A 24,424-nucleotide genomic window follows, 5' to 3' on the forward strand; every position below is an offset into this window, starting at 1 on the left:
CGCAAATCTGATAAAACTTTGGGATACATGGTGAATTGTAACGGGGTAATAACAACCCCTTCCCGCTGCAGCCATTTTTCTGATTTTCATTTTAGTTTTTTTCTCTCCACATTCCAAAAGACATAACATTTTTATTTTTCTGTTGATATAGCCGTATGAGTGCTTGATTTTTGCTGGACAATACTATATAATGTACTGGGAAACTGGGAATAAATTCTTTGTGGGGTGGAATGGGAAAAAAACTGATTAGTCTTGTTTTTTGGGTTTAGTTTTTTACGGAGTTCCCTGGGGAATAAAAATGACATGTTAACTTTATTCTGTTGGTCATTATTATTATGGCGATACAAAATTTATATAGTTTATTTTATGTTTTACTACTTTTACAAGGAAAAAACTAATTGTTTAAAAATAGGATGTATTTTGTGTCGGCATATTCTGAGAGCCATAACTTTTAACTTTCTGTCGGTGAGAGTTTTTTTTTTTTTTTGGGGCAGCTCTGGTCTTTATAGGTAACATTTTGGGATACATGCAAATTTTTGACCCCTTTTTATAAAAAATTTTTGTGGGACATGAGGTGACCAAAAAACAGCGATTCAGATGTTTTACATTTTATTATCATGCGTTCACCGTTCGGGTTCAATAATATTAATTTGTAATATTTCAGACTTTTATAATGCTTTTAAATGGGAAAAGTTTTTTGAACTTTTAATATATTTTTTTTGTGCAGAAAAAACGTATTTAACTCCCCTTTTTTTAAACTTTTTTTTTATTGGTCACCCTAGGAAACTTGAATCAGCGCTCGTTGGATCGCTTGCACGATATACTGCAATACTAATGTATTTTGACAGGTCTTAATATATGTGCAAAGATGGCAGACAGGGGGGTCTTCATTCTTTCTGAAGTCATCTAGGTCAGTGATGTCCTCCTTTTCCCTTCTGTGCTGCCTGAAAAAGGTTATTTTTTTTGTGCTTTGTATGTATGTATGTGCGTTTGTATATATAATATGTATGCGTAAATAGGGGGGTGTGGTTTTGGTGGAAGTGCACTGCTAGTGTCCTCACTATTACTATGGTTATTAGGATTATGCCTAGTTCTCCTACTTTTTCCCTTGTATTTAAGCTTTCTATTGCCTTATTAACTAAGTGTTTGCGCGCAGTGATTCACGACACAAGTGTATAGTAAATAAAGCAGGGGTTATTAACTAACAGTAATTACACTAGCTATAAAACACAGAATATACAAAATATATATCACGGTATAGCACCAGTATACTTCGATACATATAATTATCAATATGTAATAAGTATACTAATACTATGTGTCGTACAATTTATCAATAATAAATTAACAGTACTCGTACAATAATTTCCTATACTAGTACCCACCCTTGTAACTAGATACACATATAAGATACAATGTAATTCACTCACGCTTGCTTACACCTGACTCTAACTGTCCCGGTAACTAAGGAGTTAATACAATAAGGGGCTGTAGGAAAAGGGAGTCTGCTGTGTGCATAAGAGCAGGGTAAGGGGTTAGAAATTGTATGGCAGTGGAAGGGTTGAGGAGGATAGGACTAACTGTAGGCTTTGCTGTTGATGGCAGTGATGCGGTTAACTATGGAATTGTAGGTATGTAATGTGTCTGAGGAGAGGGTTAATGCGATCAGTCTTGTCTGCTGCTGTTGTGGCCTTAGCAATGGGAGGAAAGGGATAATGCAACTCAGGATTATATGCAACTGAGGATTGACGCATGCTTAGTTGCTGTAGTGCAGGGTAGGATATGGTTAATTCAGCTAGCAGCCTGGCTGCGGCTTCTGAGCATTGGAAGGAGAGGGTTAGGATAGGGTTACAGACAGAAGGATACTTAGACTGCTAGTCTTGTCCAGGGGAGGGAGCTATTAGTAGCTGCAGTGGGATGGTGGTTCTGGACCTTCCTTTGAAGTCAGTTTAGGTTTCCTTGGTGGTAATGAAGTTTCTCCTCAGGTGGGTGGAGTGTAGGTCTGGGGAATGCACCAGCACTGGTTATTTAAGCCCAGTGGGTGCACTCCTGTATGGATCCACGCGTGCACATAGCTCAATGTGGATGTGCAAGGCCTCAAGAATCTGATAAGACCCCCTGTAGACTGGGTAGACAAAGGATCAAAGGAGATCCCCCTGCTTCACTAAGGGCTCATTCACACGAGCGTGAATCTCATACCTGTGCTGTGCGTTGAAACAACGCACAGCGCACGGACCAATTTATTTCAATGGGGCTATTCGCACATGCATGCGTTTTCACGCAGCGAGTGTCCATTGCGTGAAACTCACTGCATGTCCTACTGTATATTGGTGCATTTTTACGCACCTAGCCACCCATTGAAATCAATGGGTGAGTGAAAACCACGGACAGCACACGGATGCGCATCATACATAGTACATAGTAAAGATAGGTTTATTACTAATACAGGTCACACTTCAATATTAAACACAAAATACATATGTCTGATGGGACAATATATATATATATATATATATATATATATATATATATATAAAAACTTAAATAAATATATATATATATATATATATTTCCTTAAGGAAATAAAGGTTCAATTCATTCGTACACAATGCTCATCAGCACAAAACATGTTTATTTGCCTAAATACACCAAATCTATATTCATTACAAACTAGCCCCTTGTTTTTTTCTCTCTTCTAAAAGAAATCGATGGTTTGGGTAGTGTATTGAAATGAATGATCAGTGGTGTGTGTATAAATGTGTGTGTGTGTGTGTGTGTGTGTGTGTGTATGTATGTGTATATATATATATATATATATGAGTACATGATATGGACAAAGGCATTGGGGCACCTACACATTACACGTACAGGGACTTTTGTGGCATCCCATTCTAAATATATAGACATTTGTAACGCCGGTGGTGGGCCCCGCATCTGACAGCATGAAATTCAAAAGTTATCCAACCACGCCTGCTGCTTCCCAGGACTACTTAATTGCCTGAGCAATGCTGTACAAACTCCGTGTTAGCCTGTGAAGGTTCCTTTATTCTGTATCCGTGACCATCCTGCATCTTGAGTTCTGTGTCCACGACTAGTCCTGTAACCTGTGTTCATGACCAGGCAGGCACCAGCCTGTATTTGCTACCTGCTATCTGTGTCCAGCTGCCACCAAGGTACCATCTACCAGTGACTGTATTACATCTGTCTGGCCAGCAGCTACTCAGTTGCGACGGACTAGCCCAGTGGTTCTACAAAAACCATTGGACGTTATAGTTTGCTCGGGCCATGGACCCTGCTGGCAAACCCATGACTGCGGTTCAGTTCATGCAAGACGATATGCCAGACATCCGACTATGCCAAGATCGGCTATTGCAGGCAGTTAACACCTTAGCCAATCGCCTGGATATTGTTCCTGTTACATCCATGGCAACCTCTCAAGCTGAAGCTCCATCTACTCCTCAGACAACCGTAGTTCTAGTCAGCTCCGGAGCTAAAATTTCTTTGCCACTTCGACCCCGTTACGATGGAGGCGAAAACCTGTCGAGGCTTTCCCAACCAATGCAGAATACATTTCAAATTACATGCTCATCTGTTTCCGTCAGATCAGACCTAAGTAGCCTTCATTGTTTCCCTGTTGCCTGGCATGGGCGAATCCTATCTTGGATTGTGAGGGCACGGAGTCTTCAGATCTGCAGCTTTTCATAGACCCTTTTTGCACAGTGTTCGAGGAACCTGGCCGTACTTCTTAAGCCGCTGCTTCGCTTTTGGCACTTCGCCAAGAAGGTTCAATGGTAGGAGAGTATGCCATACAATTCCGTACTCTGGTCGCAGAACTCGCTTGGAATGAGGCTCTGGTGGCAACCTTCTGGCAGGGATTAGCCAGTCGAGTCAACGATGAACTGGCTGGTTGTGATATCCCTTCTACCCTGGATCCCTGATTCTTCTGGCTACATGCATAGATCTGAGGTTCTGAGAGCGTTCCCAGGAAGTTCTTAGAGAGAGAAGGTACTAAAGACTGGCTCCTAATTTTCAGAGACCTCAGTGTCCTTAGAAGCCAGGAAAATCCAGCACCTAGGGTTGATAGGAGAGACTACCCTAGGTGAATCTATGCCATCTGAAAAATTCTCTCCTAGACTTTCTACTACAGTCCATCTCATCCTGTTCCTGCTTATCTGGATTCTGGAGCAGCCAGAAGTTTTATACATCAAGCCTTAGTGGACCGTCTGCATTTACCAACGACTCCACTAAAGAAACCCTTAACAGTACTTCTATGAATGGACATCCACTGCTGGATCCAATTATCTCCACGACCGAATCATTGAAATTGCTAGTAGGAGCTCTACACACTGAACTGATAGCCTTTTATCTTCTTCCTGAAGCTATTAAGTCCAACAGTGGGGACCTCGGTGTCTACATCATTGTCTGTCCCAGGTTCATCCTGTCCGACCTCCTGTACTTGTCTCTTCCACCACAGTATGCTTGTTATGCTGACGTATTCAACAAGGAGGAGGACGAGACTACCTTCGCATAGTCCTTGCGATTTTGCAGTCGTTTTGCTCCCTGGGACCTCACCTCCTCGTATACGTGTATATCCTCTCTCTCTCTGCCTGAGACCCAAGCCATGTCGACATACGTCAAGGAGAACCTTGAGAGGGGGTTTAATAGAAAGTCTACTTCTCCTGCCAGAGCTGTCAAAAACAAGTACCCCTTATCGCTGATCTCTGAGCCCTTCGGCAGAATACGTGGGGGTCAAGATTTTTACAAAGTTGGATCTACACGGTGCTTATAACTTGATCCGTATCCATAAAGGTGACGAGTGGAAACCGCATTCAACACCAGAGATGGTCACTACGAATATCTTGTAATGCCCTTTGGACTGTGTAATACTCGAGCTGTGTTCTGGGAATTTGTAAACAACATATTCCGGGATCTACTGTATGTCTGTGTGGTGGTGTATCTGGATGATCTCTTGATCTGCTCACCAGATCTGACTACCCACCAGAAGCATGTTTGCCAAGTCCTGTCACAGTTAAGAGGGAATAATATCTACCCCAAATTAGAAAAGTGTGTATTTGAAAAGAAATCCTTGCCCTTTTTGGGGTATATAGTTTCTGATCATGGGCTCCAGATGGATCCAGAAAAGGTAAAATGCATCTTAGATTGGCCTCGTTCTCAAGGTCTTCGTGCCATACAAAGTTTTTTGGGCTTTGCAATTTTCTATCGCCAGTTCATTCCAAACTTCTCATCACTCAATGCTCCTTTCTTTGCTCTCACCAAAAAGGGATTGATCGCTAAAGATTGGACCCCTGAAGTAGAATCTGCATTCACTAATCTCAAGAGGGCCTTCAATTCTGCCTCTGTTCTTCACCATCCTAATCTGTCTCGGCAGTTCTTATTGGAGGTCGACACCTCTTCCATTGGTGCTGGAGCACTTCTCTTTAAAAAAAAACATTAAGGGTAAAGCTGTGTCCTGTGGCTTCTTCTCAAAACTCTTCTCTACAGTCAAAAGGAACTACTCCATTGTAGACCATGAGCTACTTGCCAACAAATTTGACTTAGAAGAGTAGAGGCATTTGCTAGAGGGTTCTGCTCACCTAATTGTCATCGACACTGACCACAAGAATCTCACTTATTTACAGTCTGTACAATGTCTGAACCCAATGTCCGATTCGAATTCCAACTCCATTTCCGTCCTGTTGACAAAAATGTCAAGGCTGATGCACTGTCTCGTTTGTTTGAGACAGATGACATGGACGAGGATCCTTAACATATTATTGACCCGTCCTGTATTATTCCTGTTAACTCTCTACAGATCAAAGACGTTCCCCCTGGGAAACTTTTTGTTCGCCCAATTGACAGGAAGAAAATTCTCGTCATAACTCCAAGTTGACAGGCCACTCTGGCATTCCTAAGACTCAGGACTATATCTCTCATCACTATTGGTGGCCCACGTTGCCCAAAGATGTTATAGACTATGTCTCCTCTTGTACCAAGTGTGCTCAAAATTAAATTACTTACTCCAAGCCTGCAGGTCTGCTCCAGCCCTTGCTATTTACGAACAGCCCTTGGCAATACATAGCCATGAATTTCTACAGCACACAAGACAATGGCAACCGCACACTGTGAACACCAATGCCACCTAAACCATTAAATATAAATAAATATGCATTACTGCTGAATCTACTTACAATAGTGAGGTTCTTATCGCACATTTTGATCAAATTGTGATCCCACCTGCCACGACAAGGCACCCTCTAGAAGGTGGGTCCCTACGCTGCACATACACCCAGATCTTGGACTAAACCTACATATATCTGGGGATGGTAGGAACCAGCTATAAACTAATTAAAATCACCCAGGGCAAAATGGGAGAAGTGCAAGATCCTAGGTAGGATTAGACCCGGTTCTGGGTGTGCAGCGCATGGACCCACCTTATAGAGGGCACCTTGTCGTGGTTTAGGTGGCATTGATGTTCGCAGTGTGCTGACGCCATTTTTTGTGTGCTGTATAAATTTGCAGTCACAGGCGTTCTTGCAACTGTATACACGGTATGTGCTGATCAAACTTTTGTGTTTCTTATGTAGCCATGGATTTCATTACAGATCTTCCGCTCTCTGATGGATTCTCTAATATTTGGGTTGCTGTGGACCGTTTTTCCAAGATGGCACATTTTGTTCCTTTGCCTGGCCTTCCCTCAGCTCCTCTTTTGGCAAGTCCATTTCTTCAACATGTTTTTCAGCTGCACGGATTGCCCCTCCATATCATGTCTGATCGGGGCGTGCAATTCACATCCAAATTCTGGGAAGCCCTGTGCAAACTTCTAGATGTGAAATTAAACTTTTCGTCTGCATACCACCCACAATCCAACGGCCAAGTTGAAAGAATTAACCGAGTGCTTGGGAAAATTATCTTCGGCATTTCATATCTGCACAACACGGCAACTGGGTACATCTCCTCCCATGGGCCAAATTCTCTTATAATAATCACACGAGTGAATCTACTGCTACATCTCCATTTTTCATTGTTTACATATTTCCCTCTTCCTGTACCTGCTACATCTTAAGTTCCTCCAGCTTTTGGGAGTTTTCTATAGATCTGGCACCAAACCAAGTCTGCGATCCTGCAGGCAGTGGATCGCATGAAGTATGCTGATAAGAAAAGAAGGTCTCCTCCCCGGAGTTTAGGTCTGATTATCTTCTAAAAATATACGCCTTAAAATTCCCTCTTACAAATTGGCTCTTAGGTTTCTCGGTCCCTTTGAAGTCTTGCAATAGATTAATCCGGTGTCCTACAAGTTACGTTTACCTCCTACCCTCAAGATTGAAAACTCTTTCCATGTATCTCTTCTGAAACCTGTGATCCTCAACCAGTATAGCAAGTCCTCTAATTCTCACACTGCCCCCAGGGGTTCGGCTTATGTCTTTGAATTCAGGGAGGTTCTGAGTTGCAAGAGTGTTGGAGGAAAGACTTTTTATCTTATGGACTGAACGGGCTTTGGTGCTGAGGAGGGATCTTGGCAGCCTCAAGAAAACATTGATGCCCTAGCTCTCATCAAGAAGTTCCTCCTACACTATGGACCTAAGAAGAGGGGGCATATGTGGGGGTACTGTAACACTAACAGCAGGCCCCCCGCTGGGTCTTGTACATCCCTTGGTTGACTGTCTTCTGTGGCTCTGGCCGCCTTTTAAAGGGCCAGTGTGCGCAACATTCAAAAGATACCCAACCACCACTGCTGCTTCCCAGTGTCCATGATCAGTCGAGCAGCCTGCTTTCAGTAATCCAGCACCAGTCTGCTTTCAGTAATCTGGCACCAGCCTGCTCCCTGTAATCCGGTACCAACCTGCTTCCAGTAATCCGGCACCAGCCTGCTAACTGTAATCTGGCACCAGCCTGTATTCGGTACCAGTGACCGTATTAAATCTGTCTGGCCAGCAGCTACTCCATTGCGGCGGAGTAGGCCAGTGGTTCCACAACCCCGTTAGACGTTACAACATTAATATGGAGTTGGTCCTCCCTTTGCAGCTAAAACAACTTCCACTCTTCTAGGAAGACTTTCTACAAGATTTTGGAGTGTCTTTCGGAATATTTGTTCATTCATCCAGAAGCACATTTATGATGTTAAAGAGGCTCTGTTACCAGTTTCAATAAAGTCTAAAGGGTTAAGTAACTTTCTAAATGCTGTTTTGAATACTTTGATGGGTGCAGTTTTTAAAATGGGGTGATTTATAGGAGTTTCTAATATATAAGGCCTTCAAAGCCACTTCAGAACTGAACTTGGTCCCTGAAAAATAGCTTTTTGAAATTTTCTCGAAAATGTGAGAAATTGCTGCTACAGTTCTAAGCCTTGTAACGTCCTGGAAAAATAAAAACGTTCAAAAAACAATGCCAACATAAAGTAGACATATGGGATATGTGAACTGGTAACTATTTTGTGTGGTATTACTATCTGTTTTACAAGTAGACATTTAAATTTAGAAAACTGCTAATTTTTTCTAAATTTTGGTATTTTTCACAAATAAACACTGAATGTATCGACCAAATTTGTACCTTCACGCCCAGCGTTTATACACTTTGCTGATATTTACAATTGATATTCAATGGAAAGGGAAAAAAGATACAATAAGCTGAAAGACAACTGACCTAACATATAGCTATTTCAGTACACTAAAAGGGTTGAAGAAGTGTCTGAGTATGACATTTGTAATCTTCCATATATGTAGAAACAAAAGTCACTTAAATATTTAAGACGTGCCTGTATTTTTGATTACATATGACAGATCGGGACAGACTTGAAATGAATGCCCAAGGCACACACTGATGATGACGGACGGACACAGAGAACTGGGCAGAGTCCTGTACCTTCAACATGATTTCCAACAGAGAGAGAATGACCGCTGCATACAGTAGACTGTATTTTTTTCTTGTAAATTTTTACAATTACACTATATTTTCCTTTGCATATTCCCTGTATCTTTTACCACAACAATCACGGAGATTTAAATAAACTAAAAAATGTTTGTAATGTGTTCCTCCTATTAAATACTGAACAAGAATTTCGGACGAACTACGTAATATTTCACATGAAACTTCTTTCAGCATTCTGCTCTCATGCTGAGCTTACTTATACAGACTGGCCTGGACCAATTGTCAGTTGTCTGAAATCCCCACATGTAGATGGTTTTCTGTACAATGGAATGATTGACATCTAATAGTTTGGCCATCTTCCATTTCCTGAATCATAGACATCCATAACCTTTCTGAAGGCCTCAGAGAGCTCTGGATCTCGGCATGGTGATACCACACACCTCAAAAACAAAGAGCAAACTGAACGTCAGAGGTTTAAATGAGACACGTTCCTCCTCGATCCTCTCTAAGGCTGGAATCACACATGCAGGTTTTTTTTAGCCAATGTTAGTAGTGGATTCAGTGAAATTAAAAATATATATGAAGTATTTATAATTCTCTTTCTGGCTGGTTGAGCTTCTGGATTTGGCTAAAAGAAAAGAAAATGCTTAACAAAAAACTACCCCTCAAACTGCATGTGTCTTCAGCCGGAGGATGTATTCACATATCAGTTTTGTTGCAGAAATGTATCTGACTGTGAATGGAGATTGCAGAATCCATGTGCATGCTGCAGAAACAACCCCACTCAGATTTTTAGTTGCAGGAAGTTTTTCTACAAATCTGCTGCATGTGAACATATCCTAACGATGTTCTAATCATTTTTAACGAAACTGGAGCAGTTGATTCTCATTTTAGGTCTTGGAGGTAGTGATAAATAGACATTTTCTTGTTTGAAAACAGGATCAGTGAATTTTTATTTTACTACATTTTTGCAAACTCAATTTGTTGGTGTTTTTGATCAGTTTCATCATCTTTATCATTTTATACTCATCTTTACGGTCGCTCTGGATTCTCCTGCAGTATAGGTGAATTTATGAATACGGTAATAAGGAAGGCTCATGGTGATAATTCAACTTCTCTACTTTGTAAGTAAACAAGGCTCTTCTTTTCTTCCGTATATCCACAACACTTTTCCTTCATAGATCCCGGTCACAGTTGACCTCAGGCAAATATGATTTAGGTGTTTGGCAGATCCAGGCTAATTCTGCCCAAAAATGTAACACTTTTAGGGTACTTTCACACAGTGTTTCTAGGAGGAATACAGCATTTTTGTGGCGATTTTGCCACGTTTATTTATGTGCCAAAAAAAAGCTGCGGGCAGATGTTAACTGGAGATTAATAGGGAATTATTGAGCAAACAGAATTTTTTTTCATGCGTTTTCCCATAGAGTTCTTTACAAAAAAAAACAAAACACCTGAATAAAACGCACGTAAAACATTTGTGACAGAAAAAAAAACGTAATGTCTAAATATTCCTTCTCTATGTCAATTTTTTGAGTTTAGTATTTACTTATAAAACATTTTTCACATGTAGAACGGCTTTTCGCCTGTGTGAGTTCTCTGATGATCCCTAAGTTTGTCTTTAGTAATAAAACATTTTTCACATTCTGAACATGAATATGGCTTCTCTCTTGTGTGAATTTTCTCATGTCTAACAAGATGTGATTGATCTGTAAAGCACTTCCCACATTCTACACATGAATATGGCTTCTCACCTGTGTGACTTCTCACGTGTCTAAGATGATTTGATTTCTTCATAAAACATTTCCCACATAGTGAACACGAATATGGCTTCTCCCCTGTGTGACTTCTCCGATGCATAACAAGACTTGATTTCTCTGTAAAGCACTTTCCACATTCTAAACATGAATATGGCTTTACTCCTGTGTGACTTCGCTGATGTATAACAAGACTGGATTTACCTGTAAAGCACTTCCGACATTCTGAACAGGAGTATGGCTTCTCACCTGTGTGAATTCTCTCATGTATAACTAGACTGGATTTACCTGTAAAGCTCTTCCCACATTCTAAACAGGAGAATGGCTTCTCCCCTGTGTGACTTCTCTCATGTATAACAAGATTTGATTTACCTGTAAAGCTCTTCCCACATTCTGAACAGGAGTATAGCTTCTCCCCTGTGTGATTTCTCTTATGTATAACAAGATTTGATTTACCTGTAAAGCACTTCCCACATTCTGAACAGGAGTATGGCTTCTCACCGGTGTGATTTCTCTTATGTATAACAAGACTTGTTTTACTTGAAAAGCACTTCCCACATTCTGAACAGGAGTATGGCTTCTCTCCTGTGTGACTTCTCTCATGCATAACAAGGTTTGATTTTTCTGTAAAGCACTTCCCACATTCTGAACAAGAGTATGGCTTCTCCCCTGTGTGACTTCTCTCATGCATAACAAGGTTTGATTTTTCTGTAAAGCACTTTCCACATTCTGAACAGGAGTATGGCTTTTCCCCCGTGTGATTTCTTTCATGTCTAACAAGATGTGATTTATCTTTAAAGCACTTTCCACATATGGAACATGAATATGGCTTCTCTCCTGTGTGAATTTTCTCATGTCTAACAAGATGTGATTTATCTGAAAAGCACTTCCCACATTCTGAACATGAATACGGCTTCTCTCCTGTGTGGCTTCTCTCATGTCTAAGATGATTTGATTTCTTTAAAAAACATTTCCCACATTCTGAACATGAATACGGTTTCTCTGCGGTGTGACTGCTCTGATTTATAACAAAACTTGATTTATCTGTAAAGCACTTCTCACTTTCTGAACAGGAGTATTGTTTTTCCCCTGTGTGAATTCTTCTGTATGTAAAACGACTTGAGCTTTTTGTAAACTGTTTACCACATTGAAAACTTTTACCCCCTTCCTGACCTGTACTTGTGGTATAAATCTGTGAATGGTCAGGAAAAGGTTCTTCATGATTAAGGGAATTATATGATTGATCTGTGCTTTGAAGTCCGGCATATAAATTAAGGGTAAAAAGGTTTTCTCCTGAAGACTGCTGCATGAAATCTTCATCTTCTACTTTATAATGTAATGATAACATGAATTTTTCCCCAGAATTCTTATTGGGGTTTTCTGTTGAGAATAATAATGTATATTATTTTATTTTTTTTCATATCAAGTAGACAAATTTATAACATTCATATTAGGCTTAAAATATACATTTAGATTTTTTTAAAGGATTTATTTAAGCAGTTTGAGGTGATTTGCTTTTAGCCAAAGCCAGAAGTGAATCCAGCAGGAAGGAGAAGTATAAGCTATTCCTTTTGAATCCATGCCTGGCTTTGAACCAAAAAACCGCATCAAGTACTGTATGTGTGATTCCAGCTTTAAAACGCATTGCATAAATCTGGATTCTGTTCTACACAAAGTCCCCCACTTTTACATAAACCTGAACTTGATGAAACTCAAAACTTTCGAAAAGCACCACCTTATCTGGTAATCATACCTGTTCCCTGTCAACAAATCTGACTCTATAATACAAATTGGGTATCACATTAATACAATTTAATATTGTTTTTGACAATTTAATCATGGCCACAATCTACATTTAACAAGATAATGTGCCATATAACAAAACACACATCTCAGGCTGAAAACACATGGCAATGAGGTCTGTATATCCTAATGGCTGTCAGTCACCAGATCTCAATTTTATAGAACATCTTTAGGATGCAGTGGAATAGACAGAGTGAGGTTATGAATTAGAATCTGTAATAAAAGGTTTCCAGTATCTTGTTATATCATTCCACTAAGAATTCAGGCTGTTCTAAGGGGAAGGAGGGTCCTATCAAGCACAAAAAGTGTGGCCCTAAACGAAGTGGGCTCTGAGTGCAAGTAATAATCACTAAAAATGTCTTTGTATGTACAATAATCAAATGTGAAATATGTTATTCCTTGTAATTAAGGATCGGACAGGTTGTTTTTTTGTTTACTTTTGGATTAATCCAAACTACAACCACATCTTTAAACAAAGCATCTTAAAGGACGAGTCACGGGAAAAAAAATTTGGATATCAATTTGCATTTAGTGTTTTATTATAAAATCTTTTATTTGTGTGTGTTTGTGTTTTTCTTTTTTATATTTTTTTACTTTTTCTTCTCTATGGGGGCTGCCATTTTTTTTTGCCATCTCTGTATGTGTCGATTAACGACACATACAGTGATGGAATACGGCACACACATCCCCATAGTGAATGCAAACGGGAGCCGTTCCATCCACTATAGCGTACGCAGTCTGTGTGAGCGGCGCATGCGCCGCTCCCACACAGACCAAAGGTTAGGTCTTCGCTAGAGTGAAATTCGGCGACGCGGCCAGACTGTGAGATGACGACTTCCGGTCGCGGCTTCTGGACTTGTGTCCTGAAGCAAGCACGAGGAGCGGAGGGAGCAGACCGGAGCGGACGGACCAGATGGAGCGGCGGCGGCAGGAGCAGGTAAGTTAGGTCTGTGTATGTACGTGTTTTACTGTGTGTTTACTACTGTATGTCAACCTGCTACACTGTGTTAGCTCAAAAAATGGCAATACACAGTGTAGGAGGTTTGACCGTTCAATCCCCTCCTTTCTCCTGGCACTAGCCAGGATAAAGGAGGGGGGATTCTGTGAGCTCACTAGAGTGAGTGTGTTTACACCAAATTTGCAGCATAAAGCAATGTGGTTGCTTCACCACATGCAATGCTGCAATTTTGGGAATTGCTCCATCTAGTGACCAGCACTGGGAAATGTTATAAATTAGAAGCTAATTTATAATATTTCCTTTCTCGTGAAAAAATAAAAAAAATATGGACAGTGTTTAAGCATTCATACACTAACTGTTTAACTAAAAAAAAATAAAAAAAATTTCTAGCGACACATTCCCTTTAACCCCTTGGCAACATCTGCCATACTATCAGGTCAGAGGTATGCCATCATAAAATGGCGCGAGCTCAGGAGCTGGTCGTTTCAAAAAGAGGACTTGCCTGCAATGGCCGAGACTAGGGATGTCACGATACCAGAATTTGGACTTCGATACCGATACTTCGTGTAGTATAATTCACTGAGTATTTTAGTTGTCTAATTTATTTTCCCTAGTAGAATTAAGTTTGTCACTGGTTCATGTCGTTAGGGATATATCCTTATATGTAACGATGCCGCTATATTTTATTCAAAAATGCAACCTGCCTCTGTTAGATACACAGTGCAGACTGCAGTAGTATCATTGCTTAGTTCAAGTGCAAATGCACTAACATTGCCACTATAGACTCTGTGACTGGCTGGAGATTAAATGCTTGTGTACAAATAAGCTCCTAGGTTGTTTAAACCGGATGTGCTGCACTTTATTCGATAGTTGGTTATAATTTTGGATACTTTTTAATATATATACACATTGCTATATATATATATATAACTCCAATATACAGGTCAGCACTCCAAGTATGGTGAAAAAATGGATCTTTTAATCAATACATGCAACGTTTCAACCCTGCTCAATGGGGCCTTTCTCAAGCAATACATTTCAATGTGAAGTGCACATATAAATACATGGTTTACAACATCGTTGTGATAATGCAATAAATTTTCAATCAAGTCTAAAAACCTAGTTATATTCTAAAAACAGTGTGGTGCAAAAATCACCATATAAAGATATCATTTATTCAAATGAAATACGTGCAATAGATAGTAGGGCATAACGCCCGTACTGTATAAATCTTTAAAATATAGTCTAATTGGCAAAGTACCAATAGAACCAGTGCAGGTGTATAATATCAAAATTTATTAAAAACATACTTTAATTAAGCCAAAATCCGGCTCACCCTTCCACCCTTCAATTCCTCAATTTTAACATCAGTGGGGATATAACTCCGTTCTGCAAACCAGGTTTTCAATCAAATCTATGCAAATCTAGTTCTAGCTCAAACCAATTAATTTTAGATGTGGGGCCTCACAATAATAAGTGAAAGAAAGCAGTTTTTATTTTCATTTTTCATAGCGTACACAATAACGTTTTAAGGGTATTGTCACAGGCCTCTCGACCTGCCACTAACCCCACCTGGTCCGGGTGAACCAGGGTAGGAAGATACCTATTCAATCTATTGCCAAGCAATTTGGCATAGTTTTTGAGGTCCACATTGAGTAATGTGATGGGACGATAACTTGAGCACAGTTGGGCGTCCTTGCCCGGTTTAGGGATAACAGTGACATGGGCCAAAGTGGAGCTAGGAGGGAACAGGACCTTGGGGGAAATAGAATTAAAAGCTTGGAGCAGAAGTGGCAGCAGACAGTCAACTAAGGTTTTGTAAAACTTGGCAGTGTATCCATCTGGACCAGGACTCCTTCCCCCGGGAAGGTCTGTTTATAACTGAAAGGATCTCTGAAGAGGTGAAGTCCAGATCAAGTTCCTCAGCTATTTCCCTGGACAAAGGTGTGAAGGGAGAGGAGAAAGAGTCCCGACCCGGTGGGGGCGGGAGGACGAAGGTTATAGAGATCAGTATAAAATTTGTGAAAGCAGTCCGCTATCTCTTGGGTCGTGTGGACAACATGGCCAGATGGAGATTTAGTGTTTGGTATATGCGACTGGTCCATCCGAGCCTTTAAAGCTCTGGCTAACATGCGTCTGCTTTTGTTGCCAAATTCATAAAACTTACTATGACCGACTTGGAGGGCACGCTTTTGGGCCAAGTCTAACAGACGTCGGGCGTCCTGTCGGGCACTCTGCAACTCCCGTAATATCGGAAAAGAAAGCGCATGCTTGTGAGCCAGTTCAAGGGAGTTGATTTTTTGTACAGCAGTTTTAAGGGAATGAGCCCTTTCTCTTTTTTAAGGCGCGCTCCGTGCTTTATGAGGACACCCCTGAGAACACACTTAAGGGCCTCCCACTGTACCATGGGAGCCGTGTCATCATGGGCATGATCAAATGTGAAATGCTCAACCGTTTGTAGCAGTTCAACATGGCAAACCCCATCCAGGAGCAGGGACTCAATAAGTTTCCAAGTCCAGGGGCCCTTAGTGAGGAAAAAAAGATGTAAAGTGCGATACACAGGGGCGTGATCGGACCAGAGGATACTGCCAATGGACGTAGAGACAACCCAGGAAAGGGCATGATGTTGAAGGGGGATGTAGTCCAAGCAACTGTAGGTGCCATGCGCATGGGAATATAAACTAAAATCCTTGTCAGAGGGATGTTGAAGGCACCAAGCATCACAGAGCTGAAGCTGTAAGAGAGCACGCCTCACCCGCTTGATAGCACCATATGCAACAATAGAGCGACCAGTAGATATCCACCGACGGATCCAAAGTAAGATTAAAGTCTCCGCAGAACACCTCAGTCCCGTGGACCACCAGAAGGGCAGCATCTATGAGTTTAAGAAGGAAAGGTACCTGGCCCTGGTTAGGAACAAGCATTAATCACAGTGAACTAACGCCCACCAATACTAAGTACCAGGATGATGTATCTAGCTTCGGGGTCTGCAACAAAATTCAAAACCTGGTGAGGGAGAGATTTGTGGAGAGCTATGGCAACTCTACATGTTCTGGAAAGGGGGTAGTTATCGAAGTGCCAGTGTGTTTTAAAATTTATGTTTAATGGTAGGGGAATGTCCTTGAAGTGTGTTTCTTGAAAGCATGCAATGTGTACCTTACGCTTGTGAAGATGGTGTAGGATTTGTGCCCTTTTTTCAGGAACGTTCAGCCCCTTCGCATTGAAGGAGGCTAGAGTATGGTCAGCCATGGATGCAGATTAAACGGTTCGCTGAGGTGTTCCGGAAGAAACACTAAAAGGCAGGAGTCCAGGGTCACCATGAGGAAAAAAAGGGGGAAGGAGACAAGCTAGAAATAGAAATCACAGCATTAGAGAAAGACAAAGACAAAAATGCGAACAAAAAAGGTAGTAAGATAAAAACTGCTGCGCAAGCTAAGCGCAAAAATGCAGGGGACCAAAGGCTCGGTCCAGTAGCTACAGGGGGAAGGTGACAGCTACACATAAGAGCTAGCCGCACTCCCCAGCTTACAGTAGTAAAAGTATAAACAGCTAACATTATGTATGCACTGTAATTAAAATAGGGAGGAAGGCATTGTAAAGCATTTCAAAAAACAACACTCAAAACAAAAGGCAAGCTAGACATCTAACAGCAAATAAAAAGAGAGGATAAAGTTCAGGAGCTGATAGAACAATTGCAGCCAACAAAATAAGACCCAGAGCATATTTGTTGGCGACAGAACCAGGTCATCACGCCGAACGGGCAATCTCCACAGGTGGTGTAGGTCGCGTTCCTGCCGGCGTCTAGACCGTCTTCAGGGCCCGTGAGGGGGGCGACCCCCACTGGTAGGCGAATGCACAGAGGGAGGGCGTCCTGCCCGAGATCCTCAACCTGCAGAAGATAACTGTGAGGGCCACTCCGGTAGTGAAATATGAGGAAGGTCGAAGTCCCGCAAAAAATCAGGCAAGTCAGTCGGGGGATCGTATAGTATAGGTACGACCATCTTGTCTAACCATCAGGGCAAAGGAGAAGCCCCATCTGTAGATGATGCCTCGGGTCCGGAGTACCTCCAGGAGGGGTTTTAGAGCAGATCTTTGCGCAAGTGTATGTCTAGACAGATCTGGTAATATACATATCTGCATACCTTGATGAAGAATGTTGGGCTGTTGTCGGATCTTTTGTAGAATAGAGTCCTTGATGGCGTAAATGTGGATTTGGCAAATGACATCCCTTGGTCGCTGATCATCAACACTCAGAGGACGGAGGGCCCAATGTGCCCGGTCAATTTCTATAGGAGTATTCGGTGGGCGGCCCAATAAGTTATTGAAGATGGAAGACAGAGTAGAGAAGAGATCAGATGCAGGAATGGATTTGGGAAATCCCGAATACGTAAGTTGCACCTCCGGCTACGATTCTCAATATCATCCAGATGTTGTTTTCAGAATGAACAATTGAGCAGAGTGTTGTTGTATAGTAGATTGGATTGTTGCAATAGTGGTAGTGTCAGCGACACGTTCCTGAGTAAGCGTATCCACCCTCGTAGAAAGTGAGGAAAGTTCAGCACGAAACTTGGTAAACTCCAGCTTACATTCTTCCACAATCTGTTTGGCAAAGAAAGGCATATCAGCCCTAGTGGGTAACAATTGAGCAAGCTGACGGATATCCGAAAGAGTGGCTGGCCTGTTTTCACAGACAGCCATAGATATGGAGTCTGAAAGACTTAATCCGAGAACAGCCGGAACATCATACGGAACATGAGCAAAGTCCCGGTCAGGATGGGCAGAGGAATAGAACATAGATCCTTGGCTGTGGGTAGGAAGTACAGGCAAAGTCCAATGGTGTGGGGGAGATGCCTGAGGCAGTTATGGTGGTTTGGTCGGCTGCAGAGGAGGGGACTGCCCCTTGAGCAGCCAGAGGACCAGGAGGGGGAAACCCTTACCAGTGCAGGGCCTTGGGGAGGGTGGAGGAATTCTGGGGCCTGTGGCCTTGAAGGCCCAGCAGCAGACATGATGACATGAGGCCCAGGACTTCGGTACTCACTGTGCCACCCGGATGTAGCCTTCAGCTGTGCACTGGCCGATGAAGAAGGGGAGACCGATGCACCAGAGATCGCTGGCTCGGAGTCCGGCACCACAGCTGTTCCCGGATCGGGCATGAGCGGCCTACACACAGGGGCCGGAGGAGGAGGGAGCGCAGGCCATGGGGAAAGCGCTTGAGGGAGACAGAGTCCCGGAGTCAGTGTCTTAGCAGGGAAGTGCCGGCGGCCATCTTGCAATGCCATGTGCTCTGCAGCATGGAGAGCGGTGGCTTCAGAGGCATCCCCGGAGGGCTCCGGGGCATGTAGGGGATCCAGCACTGCTGCAGCCAAATCTTCCCCAGCAGGGCAGGCAGCTTGGAGGGCAGCGATCGCCTGAGCAGGCCCGAGACCGGGAACAGGAAGGTCCTGGCGGCCATCTTGGATGGCGGCATGCGGTGTCGTCCGGGACTCAGCACCACTGACACCACAGAGAGGAAGCAGGGAGTCGGAGGCCTCCAGCAGCGGTAACCGAGAAGGTAAGGCGATGTCTTCTGGGGACGTCTCAGGGCCCCCGGAGCACTGGGACAAGGAAGGTGGAGAGGCCGGGGCGGCAATCTTGTCCTCGGGCCTCAGTCCGGAGTGGGGTCCTCAGCTGCGTCGGGGTCTGTCGCCCACAATATGACCCAATGTTACTCTGGGAGGGGATGAGGGACGAGTAGAGGCTGCAGCCTTATTCTTTTTAGTGGCCTTCCCCATGTCAGTGCTTGGATGTTAGCTGATAATGGAAAAGCTGGCGGAGGAGCTGAGGAAAGCACGTCCTCACTCTCCCATAGCTGGCTACGCCCCCCCGATAAGGGACTCTTTTGACACTTCCAGCATTGACACTGTAGGGGCTTGTCCGCACGGAGCGGAATTGCTGCGTTTTTTCCGTCCAGAATTGCAGACGGAAAAAATGCAGCAAAATACAGTAGCAGCAAAGTGGATGAGATTGCACAAATCTCATCCACATGTTGCATTAGTACCGAGCAAAAAAAAAAACGCTCAGAAGTGGACCTGCGGGGTGAAATTTTATTCCGCAGCATGTCAATTGTATTTGTGTAATCGCTGCATACTTGCTGTCGGTTTTCCCGATTGAATTGAATGGGGGGGCAAAACCCGCAACAAATAGCAGTTGCTGCGTTTTTTTGCGGCGAGTTCGCAGTGATTCCGCTGTAAAAAAAACATCTATACTTACATAGGACTCTGTGTTTCTTCCACCAAGCTGGCCTCCTAATATGACGCTTTGAGGGCTTGTGTATTTGTGGGGCGAGATTTTGTTTTGCCACCATTTTGGGGTACAAGTGACTTTTTATTTAAATTCTTTTTGTTTTGTTTTTTGGATCGAGGTGGCTAAAAAGCAGCAATAAATCTTATTATTGAACTTTTTTTTTTTCTTTTTTAGTCTTCTGAAGAGGTTTTTACATATAGATCAACAATACACTGCAATAATTTTGTATTGGCTTTATCTTCGCTTTACTATTAAGCCTAAACTATCACTAAATCATAGAAGGCAGACCTTGAAGCCTTCAATAGGCCTCTGGCTGCCATGGCAACTATAGGCACCCCCACAATTTTCTCGCCCCCTCCCACTGTCTAACCACTCAGTTGTCGTGGTTGCTATTGTCTGAGTACTTTGCATCCCCAAACGGTTCGATATCGTTGTTTCATGTATTTCGATACTGAGCTGTGCCGCAGCTCAGTATAGTAACACATGAATGTATGAGAGTGGGGCTGCGGCTGTGTAATACAGCCATTGCCACGCTCCTGAGTCCTGATAACAAGTGCGCGCCGTCAGGATGATACGATGCGGCCGGCACTGCACTAATGAGCGCCGGCACTGAAGACAGAACATGGCGGGCGCACCACAAAACACCCCCATGTACTGTCTTCAGTGCCTGCACCGCTGCTCAATAGTGCAGCGCCGGCCGCATCATCGCATGCTGACCGCGCGCGCACTTACTGTAAGGAGCGGGGCAATGGCTGTATTACACAACCGCAGCCACGATGGTGGAAATCAGAGAAATCTCTCATCTTCGCCGCTATTCAACTGAACGCTGCGATCAAAGCGGACTGCAGCATTCAGGGGAAAATGAGAAGGGGGGATGCCCTTTGGATCGCGTCACAGGGAATTCCTGTGACGCGATTGAGGGACATACCATATATGGGCAGACAGCCCAGGGTCCATTGAAGGACCCTAGGGCTGTCTTACCATATTTCCTGTTGTTAGGACATACCTCAGTATGCCCTAACAACTGCCTGTGTACTATCCGTACACAGGCTAATGTACTGGGATATAGATATATGCCATGACATTAAAGTTTAAAAATAAAGTAAAAACAAAGTAATATTAAATTTTAAAAAATACACACACACTATTTTTAAAATAAACATTAAAATAAACATTAAAATAAGTCTCAATATATGAAATATACATATTCGGTATTGGCGCGGCCGTAATAACCTTCACAACAATTTTTTTGCAATCATGCTCAGACTCAGCACATCCCACTCATGATCCTATCCCTAGATGCCGAAAAGGCCTTTGACAGAACATCCTTGCCCGCCCTCTGCCAAACTCTTCAACACATAGGACTGGGACCTTCCCTCCTTGCTAAAATGATGGCCCTCTATCGCTCTCCCTCCACCTAATTAAAAATAAATGGCTCCCTTTCTGCACCTTTCGCTATTCATAATGGCACCAGGCAGGGCTGCCCCCTATCCCCATTGTTGTATGTCCTGGTCATGGAGCACCTCATGGCCTCCATTCGGAACAGCCCAGATATTAAAGGCATTACCATAGGAGGGATGGAATATAAGTGCTCCGCATTTGCTGATGTCTTATTGGTTTACCTTACTGACACGCATGTCTCTCTGCCCTCGATGTCCGAGCTGTCCTGTTTTGGAACATGGTCTAACTTCAAGATCAACTTCTCCAAATCTGAGGCTCCCTCCCGGCCCCGGTAGTGTTGCTTCTAAAAAGTAATTTCCCCTTCTTTTGGCCCTCTAGGGGCATAACTTATTTGGGTGCACGTATATAAGTAGTGACCTCACACAACTGTTTACAAATACCTTAATTCCCCTGCTAGCCCAGTTTCGCACAGATCTTAATTCCTGGCAGGAGAGGGAATTCTCCTGGTTTGGCCGTATTAATATTATTAAAATGTCTCTCCTTCCCAGATTACTGTTCCTCCTGCAGACGATCTCCATCCCATCCTCTTATTGGTTGCGCATCCAGCAATGCTTTGGATCCTTCATATGGCCAACTGGTCGTCCCCGTCTGAGTAGAATTATTCTTATTCGATCCAGAGATGCAGGTGGGGTTGGTCTGCCGGAATGTCGTCTCTACTACCTGGCCTCGACTCATGTTTGTGTTCTTGATTTTTTTCACAATCACGACTCGAAAATTTGTGTTTGTTTAGTCCAACAACTATGCCCTAGTACCCTCTCTACCCTGCCATGGACCAGTCTGGGAATAGACCGACTCAACCGTCGTTTGTGGTTTACTACACACTCCTGGCATTGCGGTCTTCAGGTGTGGGAGGTTTGTTCATAGACCCATTGGGCCATTTAACCCCTGTTACTGACAATCCAGCCTTTCCTGCTGGTAAGGCTCGTCTATCCTTCCTCGGCAGGTCATCCACCAATCCTATGTAGTTTACTCAGGTCCTTTCCGATTCCTCACTTCTCCCTTTAGCCTCCATCTACCAAGCTGATACGCCCTCCATACGACACATGTCTGAATATTCCCAGTTAAAGCATTTTTATGGTGCTATTTATCTCTGCACCCATCTTCACCGGCCGCTTACTGACTTCGAATGATTATGTGTTTCCACCGTGTCCCCTACCCACACCATCTCCACATTAGATAAACTACTCCTTTCCCAACGATCCCAGCAATCTCCCTTCCTTCTGCAGGGCATGGGAGAAAGAATTGCACATTCACTGATGCACAATGGAAACGGTGTTTCTCTCTTTCCCAATAAGCCTCTATAGCCATCAGAGCTCAGGAGACTAGTAACAAAATTGTTTCTAGATGGTACCGGGTTCCTGCTGCTCTTCATAAATGGTATCCGTCCGTGCCTGACAATTGTTGGCGCTGTGGAGCTATGGGAGTTTCCATGTCCCATGTTTGGTGGAGTTGCCCCTCGTTGAGGAGTTTTTGGGACGTGGTCCTTAAAATAATATTAGAAGTTACTGGAGTATCGGTTCCCAATTCTCCTGAGGCGGCTCTCTTATTTATGTTCCCTATGCCATTACACATTTATAAACGTTCCCTAACTAGGGATCTCCTTCAGGCTGCGAAGTCGGTAATCCCGCGTAGGTGGAAAACGGCGGTTCCCCCAATGTTAGATGAGTGGTTTCTATAAGATACACGTCTACATGGTCTCCATGGATTACGTTCCTTTCTTCTTCCACCTATTTTGCTGCAGTAGCTTGAGTTGCACCCCCCCCCCTCCCTTTTTCCTACACGGCTTATTTTGAGGTGGTGTTCCTTGTAGTTTCCTGGGATTTTGCTAGTCCGACTATGTCCTTACTATGTGTACTGTGGCTCTTGCTCTTTTCTGTTTTCACTCACGATAATCCAGAACTGGAGTCCAGGCTCCCCATGTCTTTCCCTTCCCTTCTCTGTACCTTTTCTATTCTTTCTTTTCCCCCTGTCTAGGGAAATGTGCCTCGCTTTCTCTGATTGCATATCTAGGCCCTTGTTGTACCTTATGTTGTATCGGAGTCTGAGCGGTTATTTTTCGGTACATTAATGCTGCTGATATTTCATATTCTTTGTACTGGAATGTGATGCACAGTTTTTTGTTTGGGCTTTGCCCTTATTTGTTGTTTTTCTTTAGTGTATGGAGGCCTTCCCTCCACTGTGTTCGATATCTGTGTGTATTGAAAACCAATACAAATTTGAATATGAAAAAAAATAATAAATAAAAGAGTCCCCTATCAGCATTGATAGAGGTGGATAAACAGTTTTCTCAGATCGCGGACGTTAGTGCAGCTGTTAATCGCAGCTTGTGCCCCCCCCCCCCCCCCAAAAAAAACCTGATACCAAGCCTAGTGCATGACCGGATTCATAGAACACCTCGTAGAGAACGTCTAAATGCATTCACAGCTCCCACAGGGCCTGCACTATGTAGAACACATTGCCTGAAGTGTTACTGTAATGTAGTACTAAGGAGGAACCTCACCGTTCCATTTTTTTTACAGTCCCTTAACGTCAGGACATAATAGTACGTCGGATGGGGTTAAGGACTTAACGCAACACATAGGTACGTTGTGTTTATGGTGCGGGCTCAGAAGCTGAGCCAGCACCATCGCCAGCGTGTCTCAGCTGTATATTACAGCCGATACCATGCTGCAAGGCCAGGACCGGAGCTAGCCTCCGATGCCGGTTAACCCCTTAGATGCATCTATGGGATTTACTAGCAGATAGACAACCCACGACCGCGGGGTTATGATCGCTGCTTTAGCAGACCAGAGGCGTAAGACTGGCCTCCTGTCTGCCAAGTACATAATCCTGTTAGGCCCTGGCCGGAGGAGGGGCATAAAAGGCTTCCGGACGCAGAAAGAAGATGGAGCAGAAGCTGAGCCTGCAACATCAGCCGCAGGGGGTCAGCTGTATGTAACAAAAACCGCTTTAAAGGCAGGGAACCGAGCTATCTCTGATCCCTGCCATTAACCCCTTAGATGCCGTAACAATTCAAAGTATAAAACTAGAACATTATTTTTCCGGCACGATGAACACCAAATTTTTTTTTTATATAAAAAACAATTCCAGACTCACCACCCCCACCAAAACATAGAATAAAAAGTGATAAAAGGTTGCATGTATCTCAAAATAGTACCAATAAAAACCACAACCCGTCACACAAAAAACAAGCCCTTGCACAGACTTTTTGACTGAAAAAATGAAGTGAAACAAAAAATACATTTAAAAATAAATAAATAGTTATTTTATTGTGCAAATGCTGCAAAACACATTATAT

General features: G+C 43.1%; 1 protein-coding gene across 1 annotated transcript in view; it reads right to left on the reverse strand.

The window, feature by feature from the left end:
• Positions 1–6,550: 6,550 nt before the first annotated feature.
• The window catches only part of LOC142659102 (uncharacterized), a 32,715-nt gene continuing 14,841 nt past the window's right edge, over positions 6,551–24,424 (reverse strand). Inside the window, exon 7 of the mRNA XM_075834887.1 lies at positions 6,551–12,002. Within this exon, the coding sequence (XP_075691002.1) occupies positions 10,429–12,002 (1,574 nt within the window). The 3' untranslated portion in view covers positions 6,551–10,428. The remainder of the gene's footprint in view (positions 12,003–24,424) is intronic.

This window comes from Rhinoderma darwinii, chromosome 1 (assembly GCF_050947455.1).
Source record: "Rhinoderma darwinii isolate aRhiDar2 chromosome 1, aRhiDar2.hap1, whole genome shotgun sequence".
Taxonomy (NCBI): domain Eukaryota; kingdom Metazoa; phylum Chordata; class Amphibia; order Anura; family Rhinodermatidae; genus Rhinoderma; species Rhinoderma darwinii.